This window comes from Argiope bruennichi, chromosome 4 (genome assembly GCF_947563725.1).
Source record: "Argiope bruennichi chromosome 4, qqArgBrue1.1, whole genome shotgun sequence".
In the NCBI taxonomy this organism is placed as follows: Eukaryota; Metazoa; Arthropoda; class Arachnida; order Araneae; family Araneidae; genus Argiope; species Argiope bruennichi.
In genome coordinates this window covers 110,150,903-110,166,266 of record NC_079154.1, presented here as the reverse complement: position 1 = coordinate 110,166,266, position 15,364 = coordinate 110,150,903, and the positions used below count along the sequence as shown (strand labels likewise).

The 15,364-nt window shown below is 26.7% G+C and overlaps 1 protein-coding gene across 4 annotated transcripts in view; it reads right to left on the bottom strand.

Moving 5' to 3' along the window:
* Window positions 1-1,622: 1,622 nt before the first annotated feature.
* The window catches only part of LOC129965782 (carboxypeptidase M-like), a 476,038-nt gene continuing 462,296 nt past the window's right edge, over window positions 1,623-15,364 (bottom strand). For 3 of the 4 annotated variants that reach the window (XM_056079961.1, XM_056079960.1, XM_056079959.1), the window contains exon 9: window positions 10,379-15,262. In XM_056079961.1, the coding sequence (XP_055935936.1) occupies window positions 14,777-15,262 (486 nt within the window). In that variant the 3' untranslated portion in view covers window positions 10,379-14,776. Of the gene's footprint in view, window positions 1,891-10,378; window positions 15,263-15,364 lie in introns of those variants that run through there. The other variant, XM_056079962.1, reaches the window with a different exon arrangement.

Below are 15,364 nucleotides of genomic sequence, written 5' to 3'. Positions count from 1 at the left end.
TTTTGTACAGACAAATATGCAGAGCTTTTTTAAATAACGACACAATTGAAGAAAAGAATTTCTTTCTAATTGACCAGTTTTGTTTAGAGGATCGTATAAAATTTTAAAAACTAACTTATTTATAAACTAAGAGCAGGGATAATTACTAACTGAAATTGACTTCTTATCATATTTTCAACATTTTTGTAAATTACACCACCTAGTTATCTTTAATAGATGAGATTCCAAACCTTACTTTAATTATTTTGAAACACCTTTTTGCAGGACTTAAGATCTCTGACCTTCACATTTAGGCATAAAAATGTTTTTAATTGCCTTTATAATGAACCAAAGGACAGAAATAAATATTCCAAAAGTAATTATTTGTATAATTAGGAACATTAATTTAAAATGTTTCACGAAAGCAACATTTTGTAAATTTAAATCCTATGTTTTTAACTAGTTGAGATCTTCTGAATATTAACCGAATTCGAAAAACAAGGCCGTTGAGATTCCTAAGTTTATTCGAAAAAAGCCATAACATATGTGACTATTATGCTCAATCTCATCCCTTGAACATTGTAAAACACCTTTATGTTGAGATAATGAAAAACTCAGATAACTTTAGATCATGGAACACTCACTGATATCTCCTGTTTTTTAAAGTTTGAAATAGAAGAAAGTAAGAAGAGCTATCTCAAAATAACCTAAGTAGATTTTAAAAAGGAATACAAGTAGGAGAAAAAAAAATTTTTAGTTTATTTTTCGTTGAATATAAAAATGTAGTTAGTGTATGTTATTCAATATACAACCTTGTTAGTTTATTTTGGCTTATCAAAAATATTTACAAATTTTTAAGTAAATACAAGAAACAAATTACTTTTTTGTTTGTATAATTGTTTTTGAGGAATAACGTTTTCAGCAAATATTTTTTTTTGTTAACTTTAATTTATATAATTGCAGATTGCTTAGAATTTTTTTTTAAAAGCGAACTTCTTATTTTTTAATTTTTTTGTTATATTCATTTGATGTATGTGATGTAAATTCTTGAAATGAATGAAAAAATTATGCAATAAGAAAAAAGTAAATATTTATTAAAGTTTAAAACTATATTTCATTTAACATGCCAGCATGTTAAAATTACAAATAATTCACGAACAACAACATATATCATACTTTATAACATCAGAAAATGAGCAAACAATCATAAAAATTTCTTTTAAGAAGAGCTATTCAGGGCCGTTGATTTTCTTTCGGAACTTCATTTTTAAGAACATTTATCTAATGCAGAGAATAATCGATTATGATTTTTTTTGAAAAATTATTTCTGATTCAATGAAAATAACAGATGGCAGTATCAATTCTAATTTTTTAGACTTCAATAATTTTATTGACACTGCTTTGTAAGAAACAAAATAAAATGAGTTAAAAGATTATCAAATAGATTATTTTAAATTAGATAATTTTTATTCCATATTATGATTGAAGACAGTGGAATTAAAAGAAGCTCTATCGAATGTTAAAATCATAATACTTTCTATGTTATGAATATTTACTTCGAATAAGTGATTATTTATAACAGAATTATGCAATAATATAACACAACTCAGCCAAATTTTAATATTAAATATTTAAAAAGAGATACTAAAAATATTTAGATGACAGCATGAAAATAAATTATAAGCGACCAGCTCTAAAACAATTTCAAAATTTCAGATTTGGAAGTTGAGGCCATTGAGATCAAACAAGATAATCAAACATTTTAATTCTTTGTAATATAATCTAAAATTATCCTCTTATCCAGTTGTGTATTCTGTTCGTTATAACGGACATGAGTGTTGTAAAAGCATTTGGTCTTTGCACTGGAAACTGTGGATGGACATTCGTAGGATCTACAACAGTGTTTGAATTCTAAAAAAAATAAAGTGTTTATTAGAATTTGAGATATATATATATATAAATTTTTAAATGTAATTATTTATAATATAAATTAATAAATATTTATAAAATAAATAATAAAGAGAGAAAGTTACAAAATAGTTTAAGAGACAAACAATAACCTAATTGCAGTTCATCAGCATTTCTGATAAATTTACACTTTAAATGAGTGCATTAAATGCCTTTCTCAATTAAATGTTTTAAGCTTGCAAAATTTGCATTGCCCAAGATAATATTATAAATTATAATCATTACATTATTAGAATTTAAGCAGATATTTTTATTTTAAACCATGCGCTCTTCTGTAATGCAATATTTTGTTTCAAGTGGTTTTTTTTATAGTAAATTTATCTCGTATATAAGGGGAAATTTAAAACTAATCAATAACATTTACTTAGATTAACTTTATATGTTAAATATGAAATTTAGATTTAAAAAAAAAAGAAAAATGCTGATTAGATATGAATGCTGATCATTTTACCAACTTTAGATTTCTCCCTATACAGATATTTTTATTCTTATGAATTTAAAAAAAATGCCATAGAATTATTCAATAAAAATTAAAACTGCAAAAGAAATTAAAATTATTTAATTATTTCACAATTTTTGCTAAAAAATAAGATAAATACGTTGTTTTGTACAGAATAAGAGGTAAGAAAATGGAGAGATCAAATTTTATAAGATAATCAAAGATTGGAATTTTTCAATGCAAAATGTGTTATTAATTTCAGAACATTTATTTTTTCAACAAAATTTATTTGGTATGAAATTGCTAAAAGAATTTCCCTTTTAATTGTATGTTTTGAAACCCTCTTCATTTTTAAAAAAATATATAAGTGAAAAAAGAATCTTAAGACATAATGGAAAAATAAAATTAATTAATTAAAAAAACATTTAATTGTTTAAGGAAAAAATGTGCTTAAGACTTTCGAAAATAATTATTTAAAATCTCTCAAGAATTTTTAAATCGTATAATTTTTTACTTTAAAACATTTTATAAAAATATTATTCGTTTCATTCATTTTATATCATGGCACAAATATGTTGTAAAACATTTTAAAAATAAAAAATTATTTTTCTAGTTTAAGTGTGGTATTTCGCTTAGTGCAACTTACTTCTTAGTTTAATTTTTCCTACCGATTTTACCATCCATTAATCATCTAGAATTAAACGGTTTCTGTTTTAGGAATAGATTCTGCATAAATGGAATGTAAAATATTTCTTCTTAAATTTATCCTGATCATTACTTTTTATAAATTATTTCTTCATCATAACTTAATAAATTGTTAAGATTTTAATAGTTCTTTTATGGAATTTTCAAATTCATTATATAAATCTATTTGCAATGCCACTTTCTATTAAAAACAATAATTTCCAGAAGGAAAAATAATGAAATTGCAGTATTCCATTAACCTAATGTAGAGCAGAGCAGAACAGATTCATTTTTATTCATTCAATCTTAAAAAGTTTATTTTAATGTTGATAATTTAATTTTATGCATTTATTAATTTCGACTCGAAAGTCAAAAGATTCTAAAGAAATTTTAAACAGAACCAGCAAAAAAAGAGATGCTCAAAAATATTCTTTTTTTTTTTTTTTTTCAATTTTGTATACGAAAAACATTTTTTATAAGATACATCATGCTGTAAACATATGAAGAAAGGAATTATTGAATGAAATAAAATAAGTAAACTGCAATTTTTGATTATTGTGTACACATTTCAAATAATTACAAAACATCAGAAGTTTATTAGTAACACATATCTAATTATTAAGAAAATATGAAATGTTTAATTTACAATAGACTTAAAATTTTATGAATTAAAATTATATTTTTAAAGATTTTTTTATCAAATTGCCAAGAGTAAACGAAGCAATTTGTCGCAAATATATAAAATCTTTAAAAAAAGAAGAAAAATAAATTAAGATTCTTTTAAATTTATGACTCTAAATCAAAGATTCTTAAAGACGGGTGTATAAAAAAATAATATCTCTTGAAAATTTATGGAAAGAAAATTCTATCGAACAACATAATTTTCCAATTCCCCTCCCCCCATGCGAGTTATCAAAACGCCATCGATCGAAACATAAATTCAGACATGCAACAAATCATTTGCAGCTGCTTTTCCACTCTGGCAAACATCGCCAGCAGAAAAGTAATCATAAAAGATTAATTAATCAATCCTTCCACAGACTTTAATACAGTGCAAAAAAATCTCAAACATAACATTTTTCGTCGTTATTTACCAATATTTCCAAGATGTATGAAACATCTACAAAATGAGAAAAGAAGTAATCTAGTAAATGCACTTAGTTTGTATTCTAATGCTCTTAACTAAGGGTTTATGACGTTATTGAAGAGAAACTGATGATAAAGTAAAGCTTTCATGATTCATCTTCGTTCATATCCGCAGATTTTCATCGAAATGTAATTATGAAACGCCGCTAGAGTTCTGTTGTTGAGATAAATTGCATACAGGCATTAAACTGAATTGTAAGCTTATTAGCGTGGATGTTATGACAATCATTATTCTGGGGTAACAAATGTTTATGTAGCAGTTATTGATTTAGGGATCTGGAAAAGGCTTAGAATGTTGAATATATTAAATTTTTATTGAGAAAAGCTGCAAAGTATAATACATTTTGATTTCGGAAGGACTAAAGCTTTTAAGTTAAGGAAATTATGTAACTTATTTTCTGATTTATTTTATTTACTTATTATTCGCTCTTTTGATAATAGCGTTTTTGAATTTTAGAAAAGTTGATTAAACTCTGCATTGTTGGTTAATGTATATTCGTAATGTTTACATTTTCATCTTTATAAAATTAATTTTTACATTTTTAATAATGAGTTATATAATTTTTTGCTTCTTTCATTGAAGTAATAAAGATTTTAACTGAGAAATATTAACAATCTTGATCAGTGTAAAATGAATTATTGAAATAGCTCCTACATTTTTTTTTCCAAAAAAATCTATGATTTTAATAAAAATTTTTATTTTTTTATACTTGTTGTTCGAAACACTATCTATTTTATGAGTAATTTTTAAGTATGCTTTTATTAAAAATAAATTTTATTCACAAAAAAATTGTAAGAAATGCTGCTAAACATTGCAGATGATTAATAATAAGTTAAAATAATAGCAAAAATTCATGTATTATATAACATTAAATAATAAAAATATTTCACAAAATTAAGTAATCATATAAATATTATAGAATGTAGTATAGTGTTTTTTACTAGAAATTTTGATACTTTATTCCAACTCTGTCTAGTTAGTAGTTATAAGTTTCAGCGATGATATATATTCATTAAGTTTTATAACTACTTGTTTTTATGCATTTTCTATTTGTCATGTACCATTTATTACAAGTAATGATTGCAAAATAATATTTTTGGTACATCTAAATAGATTTATTTCATTCAAAAATATCCATGATGAAATTTTCGTTTTCAAACTGATATGTGTCTCGGAAACTATTCTTTCATTCAAAAATTCGTTGCATTCATATAAAATTCTTCACCATTAGAAAGTTGACGAAAAAACAGAATTTTGAATTTATATATTTATATTTTCTAAATCTCTTGAATTATTACATTATATATATATATATATATATATATATATATATATATATGTAATGTAATGTGTGTGTGTGTGTTAAAGTTTATTAAAAGTCTTTGAGTTATTAAAATCCTACTGTTAATTTTTTCTTTATTCCTTTTTACATTTATATTGAAATGTTCCATTGTAAGAAAGTGTATAAAATTTATCATCATGGAATCTATAAAGTTTTATTTAAAATATAATGAGGTCTTTTGCACTCTTGGCATCATTTTAATTAACCTTTTCAAACAATTAAAATGATTCAAGTAGCTAAATTGTACCGATAAATATGAAAGCAAAACAAACTAAAAAAATTCTCAGAAAATGTTAAAAGTATGAAAAGAAAAGATTAAAGGTAATAAAAATGTTCTACTTACTTCAGATATCCAGCACCAAATACTTTTAGCCACCACCTTTAGGTTAGTATATTACAGTTCCTGAAATTGAAAGGTTCCGCCACCAGAGGAAGAATTGAAAAAAGTTGCCAGCTGTGTGCTTTACACACGTAGAAGATGCAAATAAGGAATTTGACGGACGTCTTGAAGAATTCGTTCAAAGTAACAAGAAGAAAAGAATTCAAATCTTATTATTATTCTTGAATATTTATCATTATCCTTTTTTTATTTGATCATTTCGTTTTTCATCCAGATTTAAAATTTCAAACTGTTTGTTAAAAACTGATGGAAACAGTGCTTTAAGGGATATTTTGTAACCATTGGGGTTCTTTGTATTCAGTTTATATTCGTGTACTACTATCCTTTATTATTGATTGTAAGAACATATCATTTAGAGATTTTAGCTCTTGATTTTATATTATATGATTAATTTCTTTTTCAATTCTTTCTAACATTCTGAAACTTACTTTTAATATTCTGTAAAATTATTGAATTATTTGTATGAATCGGAAGTGTGATTTGCTATTCAATCTGATACAATCAGATCATACACTGCATATTTGCTATATTGTTACACTTTCAGAATCGTTGCATGTAATATGATGCACTCACGTTGCATATAATATGATGATTGCGAGTTATATCAAAATTACAATAGCATAAAATACACCTATGAAACGATTTAAAAGAAATAAAATTAAATTTTAGTGCTTTCTTTTCTTTCTTATAATGGCATTGCCTAATGAATTGTATACGATAGAAAATGCTACAAATAAGAAAAAATATAAAATTTGATAAAAAGAGAGAAAAAGGGTAAAAATGAAGCGTGCCGCAAACAATGCAATTCCAGTTTTAATGATATAAAAATAATTTTCCTGACTCTTCACTATCTTATTTGACTCTTTGCCAAGGCATAAAACGCCCAGTAGATTTACTTTTTCTACCACGGATCAGCAGAGAAAAGAGTTCAAATAAAGAAGAAAATAATGAACTAAAAATCAATAAAAGATCAATTTTAATTGTTTTTGTCTTAAACTAGAAATAGATATTTGAATAATGAATCCAAATAATTAAAAAAAATAGCGAAATTGTAATATCTGATGCTAGAATTTATGATTTGTTTCTTAAAATCTTTAGGACAAAATGTTTCATTTTTAAAAAATTCTCAAAATTCATTAAATTGTGTCAAAAATGCAGAATATATTCTTTTAGAATGGCAATAGCTTTTTCTTTCCTTTTTGATGGAGCTCAATGTTTTCCTCTATTATCATAAGAAAAAATAGAATTGGGGGGAAAAATTCCTCCTGAAAATTATAAGAAAAACTCTGCCATTTTAAACTTTTCCGAAAGTGCGTGGATATCTATAAGAAATATTATCAATTATTTTTTAGTTTTTCAATAACACTGAGAAGATTACTCGACCTTAATTTTAAGTCTAGCCAGGAAAAAAAGAAAATTTCCTCTGAAAATGACAAGTATAATCAAACAAAAGTTTTCTTAGTTATTAAATAATGATTCATTGTATAAAAAAAAGGGAAAAAATGAGAAAAAGAATAAAAATACAAATTAATACTCGAAATACACTCTTTTGTTGAGTAATTCACACTAAACTATATCGAATAATGTTTGACAAATTATGTTACAATTTTTATTAGAGATATATACCTCAACAATAAAGCACATATTTCTATTTTTCATGCTTTCCTCATTTTGTATATTTTCCTTTTCCTTTTTGTTTATTGTACAAAAAATTATAGCTAATACACAAAAGTTTTACAGTTAAGGCTTTTATAATTATTCATCCTGAGAAGGAAATAAATTAAATTAATGCACACTTCTGTGACGATTATTAAAAACCTAATTACCAGCAATTACTGAGAGATGAATTCATTAATGTACATGAATGACGTGTGTGTGTGTGTGTGTGTGTGTGCGTGCGTGCGTGTGTGTAACTTTAAAAATTGTAAAATCTGAAATATGGAAATTTGCACAATATTTGATATTCTTGGTGCACAACTTCTAAAGGGAAAGTTTGCTTTCTTATGTGATAGGAGAGTTTCCCGATGGTATTGAGAAAAGCTATCAATTGAAGGAAACCCATGGGAAGAATATCTCGTTTCTTATGTTTTGCCGCAAAGTTCCAAAACTTGGTTAGTGCTCAAAGGCGAAGAAATAGACTAGTATTCTCATGGTCACCCTTTCTTGACTTCCTAATCTTGAAGAAAGGAAAGGCTACATTAGAGATCCCTGGGGAACACTTATGCTTAATTTATAGGCAATAAAAGTGTGCTGCATGATTCTTACAGGTTATTCAGTGTCTTACTATTAACATTGTTTGAATGTTCATTATTCTTTGATAATTTTAATATATCGAGTTTTATATTAAATTTCAATACAGTAACTAAAGCCTGAAAAATTGTATTCTATTTTTTCCTTTATAAAGAAAAAGAAAGAAAACATTTTTTTTTTTTGACAAATCTACTAATCATTTTTATTAGCATAATTTATTTGTATAATTTCATTTAAATCTAAATAATGGTTTCCATTAATAAAACATACTGGCCAAGTATAAGCCCAAAGAAATTTGAAACCAGAAATTCTATTAAATTTAAGGGGTAAAATATGACAAAATATTTAAAATGTACAATCTTCAATATTTTTTTTATTAAAATGGTTTCCTTGAAAACTATTTTCAAAAACACTTTCTGTTTTGCTTTCGCTTCGAACTGACAAAATAACGTGTTCTGTTTAATTTACATTTGTATAATATAAAAAAAAATCAGGATTTCTGATTTAGTAACAAACATATCTCTTTTAATAATTCTTAACTTTGTATTTGCATGAAAAAAAACTGATATACTTCAATTCATAATGAAGATACTAACGAAATAACATTCAAACAAGAAGATAATAAACCTGAAGACTTGATTACACCTAGAGTCTTTTTATATCTAGGATCGTAGCTTTTTCTGAGCTAATTTTCTTCCAGAAGTATGCACGTCATATTTCTTTAATTGTGCTGCTAATTGAAAATTTATGCATGGTTAAAAATGGATTGAGCCTGAAATTGATTTAATTCTAAATGACCTCTTCCGTTATAGAAATAATTGAATAGTTTTTCACATTCGTAAATAATTTATTGTTGATTATTGAGTTAAAAACAGTGTCAATAGCAATAGATTTTTTTTTGTATTCTCTCATAGTGCTTTGACACAAATCATACATATTCTTTTGGTATGAGAGGAAGTATAACCTAATACAATTACTTCAGTAGTATCTCTTATAAGATCTTTTGCAATTCTATTTTTCAATAGTTTTTAAAAACTTAAGACTTTTGAATCTCTGCTTTTGGTCTTTAAATAAATGAAACAAATTCGTAACACATTGTGTGTGTGTGTGTGTATATATATATATATATATATATATATATATATATATATATATATATATATATAGACCTTACAATTGTTTTTTTAATGCGTTAGCTTGGGGGTGTTAAAACGCGGGAATCACAATCGATAGCTTAAAATTTCTTTGCCTGCTGCTGGTAAGTCCATTTTTTTTGTTAGCATTACTGGTTTGAGTGTTATTATATGGTATTTTTATTAATATTGTTACTTTTGTTATTGTATTTTTGCTTATTAGTGGATGTATTCTTCTAATTTATTGTTTTGTATTTTCCTTTCTGTTAAAATGGTATATCTCTTGGTCCTAATTTCAGGGGATTTTCGGGTCACGAGGAATCATTTTTTGACTGTTTAGTCTGCATTCCTTCACAGAAAACAACCCTTTTTTTGAATCCCTGCCTGAGGGTGACCCTTGAAAAAGTCTTCAGGCCGAATACTTTTTTTATTTGGTTTAATTTGATTTTCCTATTAACTTGATTTTTATTACTTTTCTCTCAATTCGTCTGTGTTTTAGATGTAGCTGCATTTGCGCTCTCTAAATACTATGATGTTTTTCCTGTTCCTTTTTGGTTTTAGTTTGAATAAGAAATAATTTTTAGTTGCGATTCCGAAACTATTTCGTTTCGTTTTCAAAATATTTCTTACTTTAGATTGGTTACTTATATTCATTGGCTCTTTCTTCTAAAAAGAGAAACTTTGTTATTCCTAGTATTAGTGATTTAATATAAAGAGAACGCAATGACTTGAACAGCAAAATAATCTATTCTATTCCGAAATGAGATTTAGAGCACAATCATGAATAAAGAAAAGAGTAAGTGGAATATAGAAAAAGTGTAAAATTATGCAAAATGATGTCAAACAAAACTGGTGTTCGCATGCCTCCCTGATTAAAATACGTTAAAAATGTTGATACTTTTTGTTTCGTTATATAAACATATGCCTATTTTTCCAACTTTTGAAAATAAATATATGGGTTATACTTCCTCTTCCACTATAGAATATTTATGAAAAATGTGCACGTGAGACCGAAGACAGAAAGACAGACAGGCAGTGCAAAAATTCAACAGTTTTATTAGTAAATCAGACAAGACAAGTTGGAAGACTGTTTACAGGAGAATTGCACTCCAGAGTACATTTTTACTTTTCCATTCGACGAGGAAAGTTAAAAGTTTTTTGAAAGAGAGGGCAAACATGATTTCACCCAAGCACAGTATGTTACAAAGAGTTTCGGCAAAATGACAGAAGTATCCTAAAAACTATTTTTAGTATGGCCTTCATCAGGTTAGAAGGAATCTGGTGTAGAACTACGAGAAGCTTCCACCATAGAGAGAAATAATGAGAGTGTAGGAAATAATGAGTGGGAATTTTGCTGTCAGCGGCTAGATGGATCTAACGCACATAATATTGGAGAAAATTGAGTTCGGAATGTTAGTATGGGATATGGCACTTGATACGAATAGTTTCCTCACGTGAAACATCAGTAAGGGAATATTTGTTTCGATTAAGTTCTAAACTATTCTTAAGTGTCCCATTAGGCTTATCGGTTATTTCAATTAATGATTGATACCATGAGTAATAAAATTCGCAATTAGTTGTTATTAATATATTTGCTTCTTTTAATATTAAAATAAATTGGGATTTGAGGTTTTTAACGAAACAAAAAAAAACTGTTCCTTGCGAGTCTTAATATATTCTAATTAACAAAATTAAAACGTAATACAAATTAAAAAAAACATGAATTTAAGAAAACATTTAACATAGACATATATAAATAAAATACTATCAATAATAGCATGAGGTTATGGAAAGTTTAAATTAATTTGTGTGTACATAAGAAACTGAACTGAAGTGAATACTCAGGTATACCATTTTCAGTCATATTCCAAAAGAAAAATCATAGCCATTTAGGTTTTATAAATCGTTTTATCAAACAAGGTTATAAATAACGATAAACACTATAAAAGCAACGATATATAAGGTTTATATATCGTTTCATGTAAATTTTAATTCCCAATGAACATCACATGAAATTAAATGTTTTAAAATTTAGTTTAGAATTCTAGAAAATATTTTTTTTCTTTAACCATTTGAAGTCAATTCATATTCTTTCAGTTTTAGTTTCCTAAATTGACATCATCAGTTTATTTAGTTCCGTTAACGTAAGACGTGGGTAGTATTTACACTAATTATTGGGTAATCTATCATTATATCTTCGAAATCAGATTTAAAATACTTTTCTTTATTAACTAATTTCATGAAGAATATTTTGTCTCTCTCTTCGTGAACTTCGAAGTCATTTCTACAATTGTATACAATGGATGTGTAGGTATTTACTGCTTCTAGAACATACATGGGATTTGAGTGACTGGCCAATCAAACATATTTACCTAAATAATATTTAATTTTTTTAAAAAAAATAGGAAGAAATTAACATTTATTAAAATATATACAGTAAGCAAAACATATTTAATGCTACATTCGTTGTTTGAAATGAAATATTTTCAAACGTCTATACTGTGTCTATACTGTTTTCATTTTAGTGACTAAAATGCAACTCAAAATTGTTCCACATATGAACATTGTATAAATTTGGAACGATGAATACAGCTTTTACAAATCATATTTATACTAGTATCTCCTTAGCAGAAGTAACACCATAACAGTTTACACTTACATAAATGCTCATTTATTTATCTTTTGTAGCCAAATGAATATTTATTGCTTATATATATAAGAATTCTAAGTCATGATAAATTAAATTATCTAATGTTTCAACGCGTCAAATTAAGCTACTCAGGTCTCCGTGCGTGTTATCTCAGTCAATGCCTTTCACCAATATTATAAAGTAGCTCTTTTGTCAGATAACTGTTTTTGAACTAGATTTAGTTTCATAAATCCAGTTACTTTAATAAAAAATGTCCGCATATATCATTTAAAATCGATGTCAATATGATAAATTGTATTTATCAGTATCTGCTTTGCTCACATAATCTCAACATACAGCTAACATCATCATATCCTCATACTCAAAATTTTATTTTAGCCTACAAAGATTGAACAAGGTTTTAATTAAAGCATGTAGTAGTGAACTGATTTTCCAATATTTTTATTGGCTTGAGAAAAATAATAATTCAAAAACTTAATCCATTTTCTTCAAGGAGTCAAATAAAGATTTCACATTTAATTGTTTCACTGACCGATATAAAGTGGTTGAATAGTTTTTAAAACCAGATATTTATATATTTTTGAAGAAAAAGATTTGAAAGTACAACATTCAGAACTTGAATCCCAAGGGAAGAGTTGAACTTTCGAATTATCAAGTTTTTTCGAAATATGCAGTTGGAAATTATTGGGAATGGACAAAGGCATGCGATATATGTGAGATTTTCGAGTTACAGAATACTTCATTTCGGATGTTGTACTGAAGCTGCAATCCGAAAATTTATTACCAGAAGCAATACTTAGCCGTATAATTTGCATTTCATGAATTATATGTATAATTTTTGAATTTGCATTTAAACTCCTCTGGCCCATTTCTGGACATTTTTACTCGTGTAGAAATTATGTATTACAATTAAATTTACAACTGAATGCAGAACATAAATTTTCTTTTCGTATATTAGTAGCCATCTGATTCTCTATGTCTTATAAAAGTCTATTCGAAGACAAAAGAAGAAGACCATCAAGAAAATGTTGCTGATTTAATGCACCTGAAGGCTATATTATAAGATATTCAAAAGGAGAAAATCCTAATTTAAGTACATGCTATCTCCAATGAACACGGGAAATTGTTTGATTGGCAGTCACTCTGATAAAGGCACGGAACTCGAAAAAGGTAAAGCAATAACACTTAAAAGAGAAGAAAAGCACAAGTCGTTGATGCGACATCTCCTGTAATACATTATGTCCCAAATACATTTCAGGACAGCTTACACATTTACTTTTCGCGTTGTTATTTTATATACAAATATTTTACAATATGCACATTTTTTATCCTATTTTTTATTTAATTTTACATTAACCATCTGAATTATTTAGTTTATTTTTAATTAGTTTTACTCCTAAATTATATTTAATATTTGGGCTCAATGATTAAAAGTACACATATAATTTGGATAAGGAAATTATATTAATTATAATAATTTTAACGATGTATTCAGAAATAAAATCTGATTTGGTTTTTTTCTCTTATAATTTTAATTTTAAATTATTAATAATAGTTTCCGAAATTTACATAAATTTTTATTTATTTTATGCTTTTCAAATTTATAACGAGAAAATATATATATAACTAATTTCTTTATTTGATTGTTCTACAAAAAAGGAGAAGAAAATATTAAATTATTTTTTAAGCAGTAAATTGAGATATTTTTCATTCATGTATATTTTTTATTATATTAATCATGATGCATTTTGAATTAAGATATAAGATAGATATAAAGAGCAATTCGATTTTAAAATACATTAAAGCTCCCATAATCATAGCTTCTGCAAGTCGAATGTCTCTTTTAAATTTGTCCATTCCCTTTAAATTTCAACTGATATTATTTTTCTTTTGAAAATTTGATAATTCAAATCTTTTAACTCTTCCCTTGGGATTGAAATATTATGGAAGCTCTACTGTATTTTGAAAATCGTTAATTCCTCATAACTAAAAACGTTGTAAGGAGTTTTGAAAATAGGAAATAAAAATGAAACTTATTTAACACATACCACGGTCATATACAACAAAATAGAAATCATATTAAAAGCCCATACAAAAAATAACACAAAAACACGAGTTTAAATAATAAGAGAACTAACAATTATATTAACAAAAATTAATGCTAAAAAAATTGTGCGGCACTTCTTTCTGATATCTTTTGGTTAAAATTGTACTTGAGTAAGCATTTCGACTGATGCAAAATATTTCATATTATTTTCAAACTGCAATTAATTCGACTACTCTATGTGTCTCAGAATAAACCATCGATCACATATGTTAAAGTTCTATACTGAAACGAGATTGAGTATAAGAATATGAATTTAATGAACCCTTGTAAGCCCTTCCATTTTTACCACCATCAAATCAGCTTAGATGATTGGAAGAACAATTCATTTATGTACAGCGACAACAGAATCATTCAAAATTATATTTGATTCTATAATAACTAAAACCTTTGGGAATAAGGGAGGAGAATGAAATGAGATGGGTAATATAATGAAATAGACTTAGCAATGTCAAATGAATTATAAAGAAATTCGTAGTGTAAACTATATCAAAGAAACGATAAATGAACACGATCGTATCATCGTATAAATGAAACGATCGTATCCTAGATTAGTATCACTTTTCCTTAGTGAGCATTTAATCCGGAAATGGTGCTTTAAAATACTCCTTTTTATATTGCACATTTCCCATGAATGTCCCTCTAGTAAATTTTACATTCATATCTGTGTCGTATCGTTATTAAAGTCGCAATCTCCAACTGAACGCTAACACTAAAATGATGGTGCAATAATTGAATCCATAGTGGAAGCCATAATTGCGCACCAAACTGCCAGCTGCAGACACTGCATCGGCAGTTGGTGGAATGTCATAATCAGTCAGGTTGCCATCAGCCCTTTCCTGCTCTTTGGCGATCCCCATTCCAGAGAAGTATTCATCGTATTCCGATTCTGATATAACAGACGATTTCTCCAGGGAATCATCGAACTTTTCATGGGTAGAGAGCAGTTGAGTATCAGAAGTGCTGCCTTCTCCGTTGCCCATAGGGCCAGCTGTAGGTACAATATCCAAACCTATGTCCAAGTGCTTTTCCCAAGGCCCTTCCGAAGACACGTGTGATTGGTCACTTACCACTCTGGTAGGGTACATGGTGATATTCTGGATAGTGACTTCCTGAGAGGTTATGATGAATTCTTCTTCGGCTGGCTTGTACCCGTCTGCTCTGGCCTGAAATATATACATAAATTATTCAGGAAATTTATATTGATATTCATCTTCTTATTTGTAAGGGCATTATCTATTAGAAACAAACCAGAGTTTAAGAAGCGC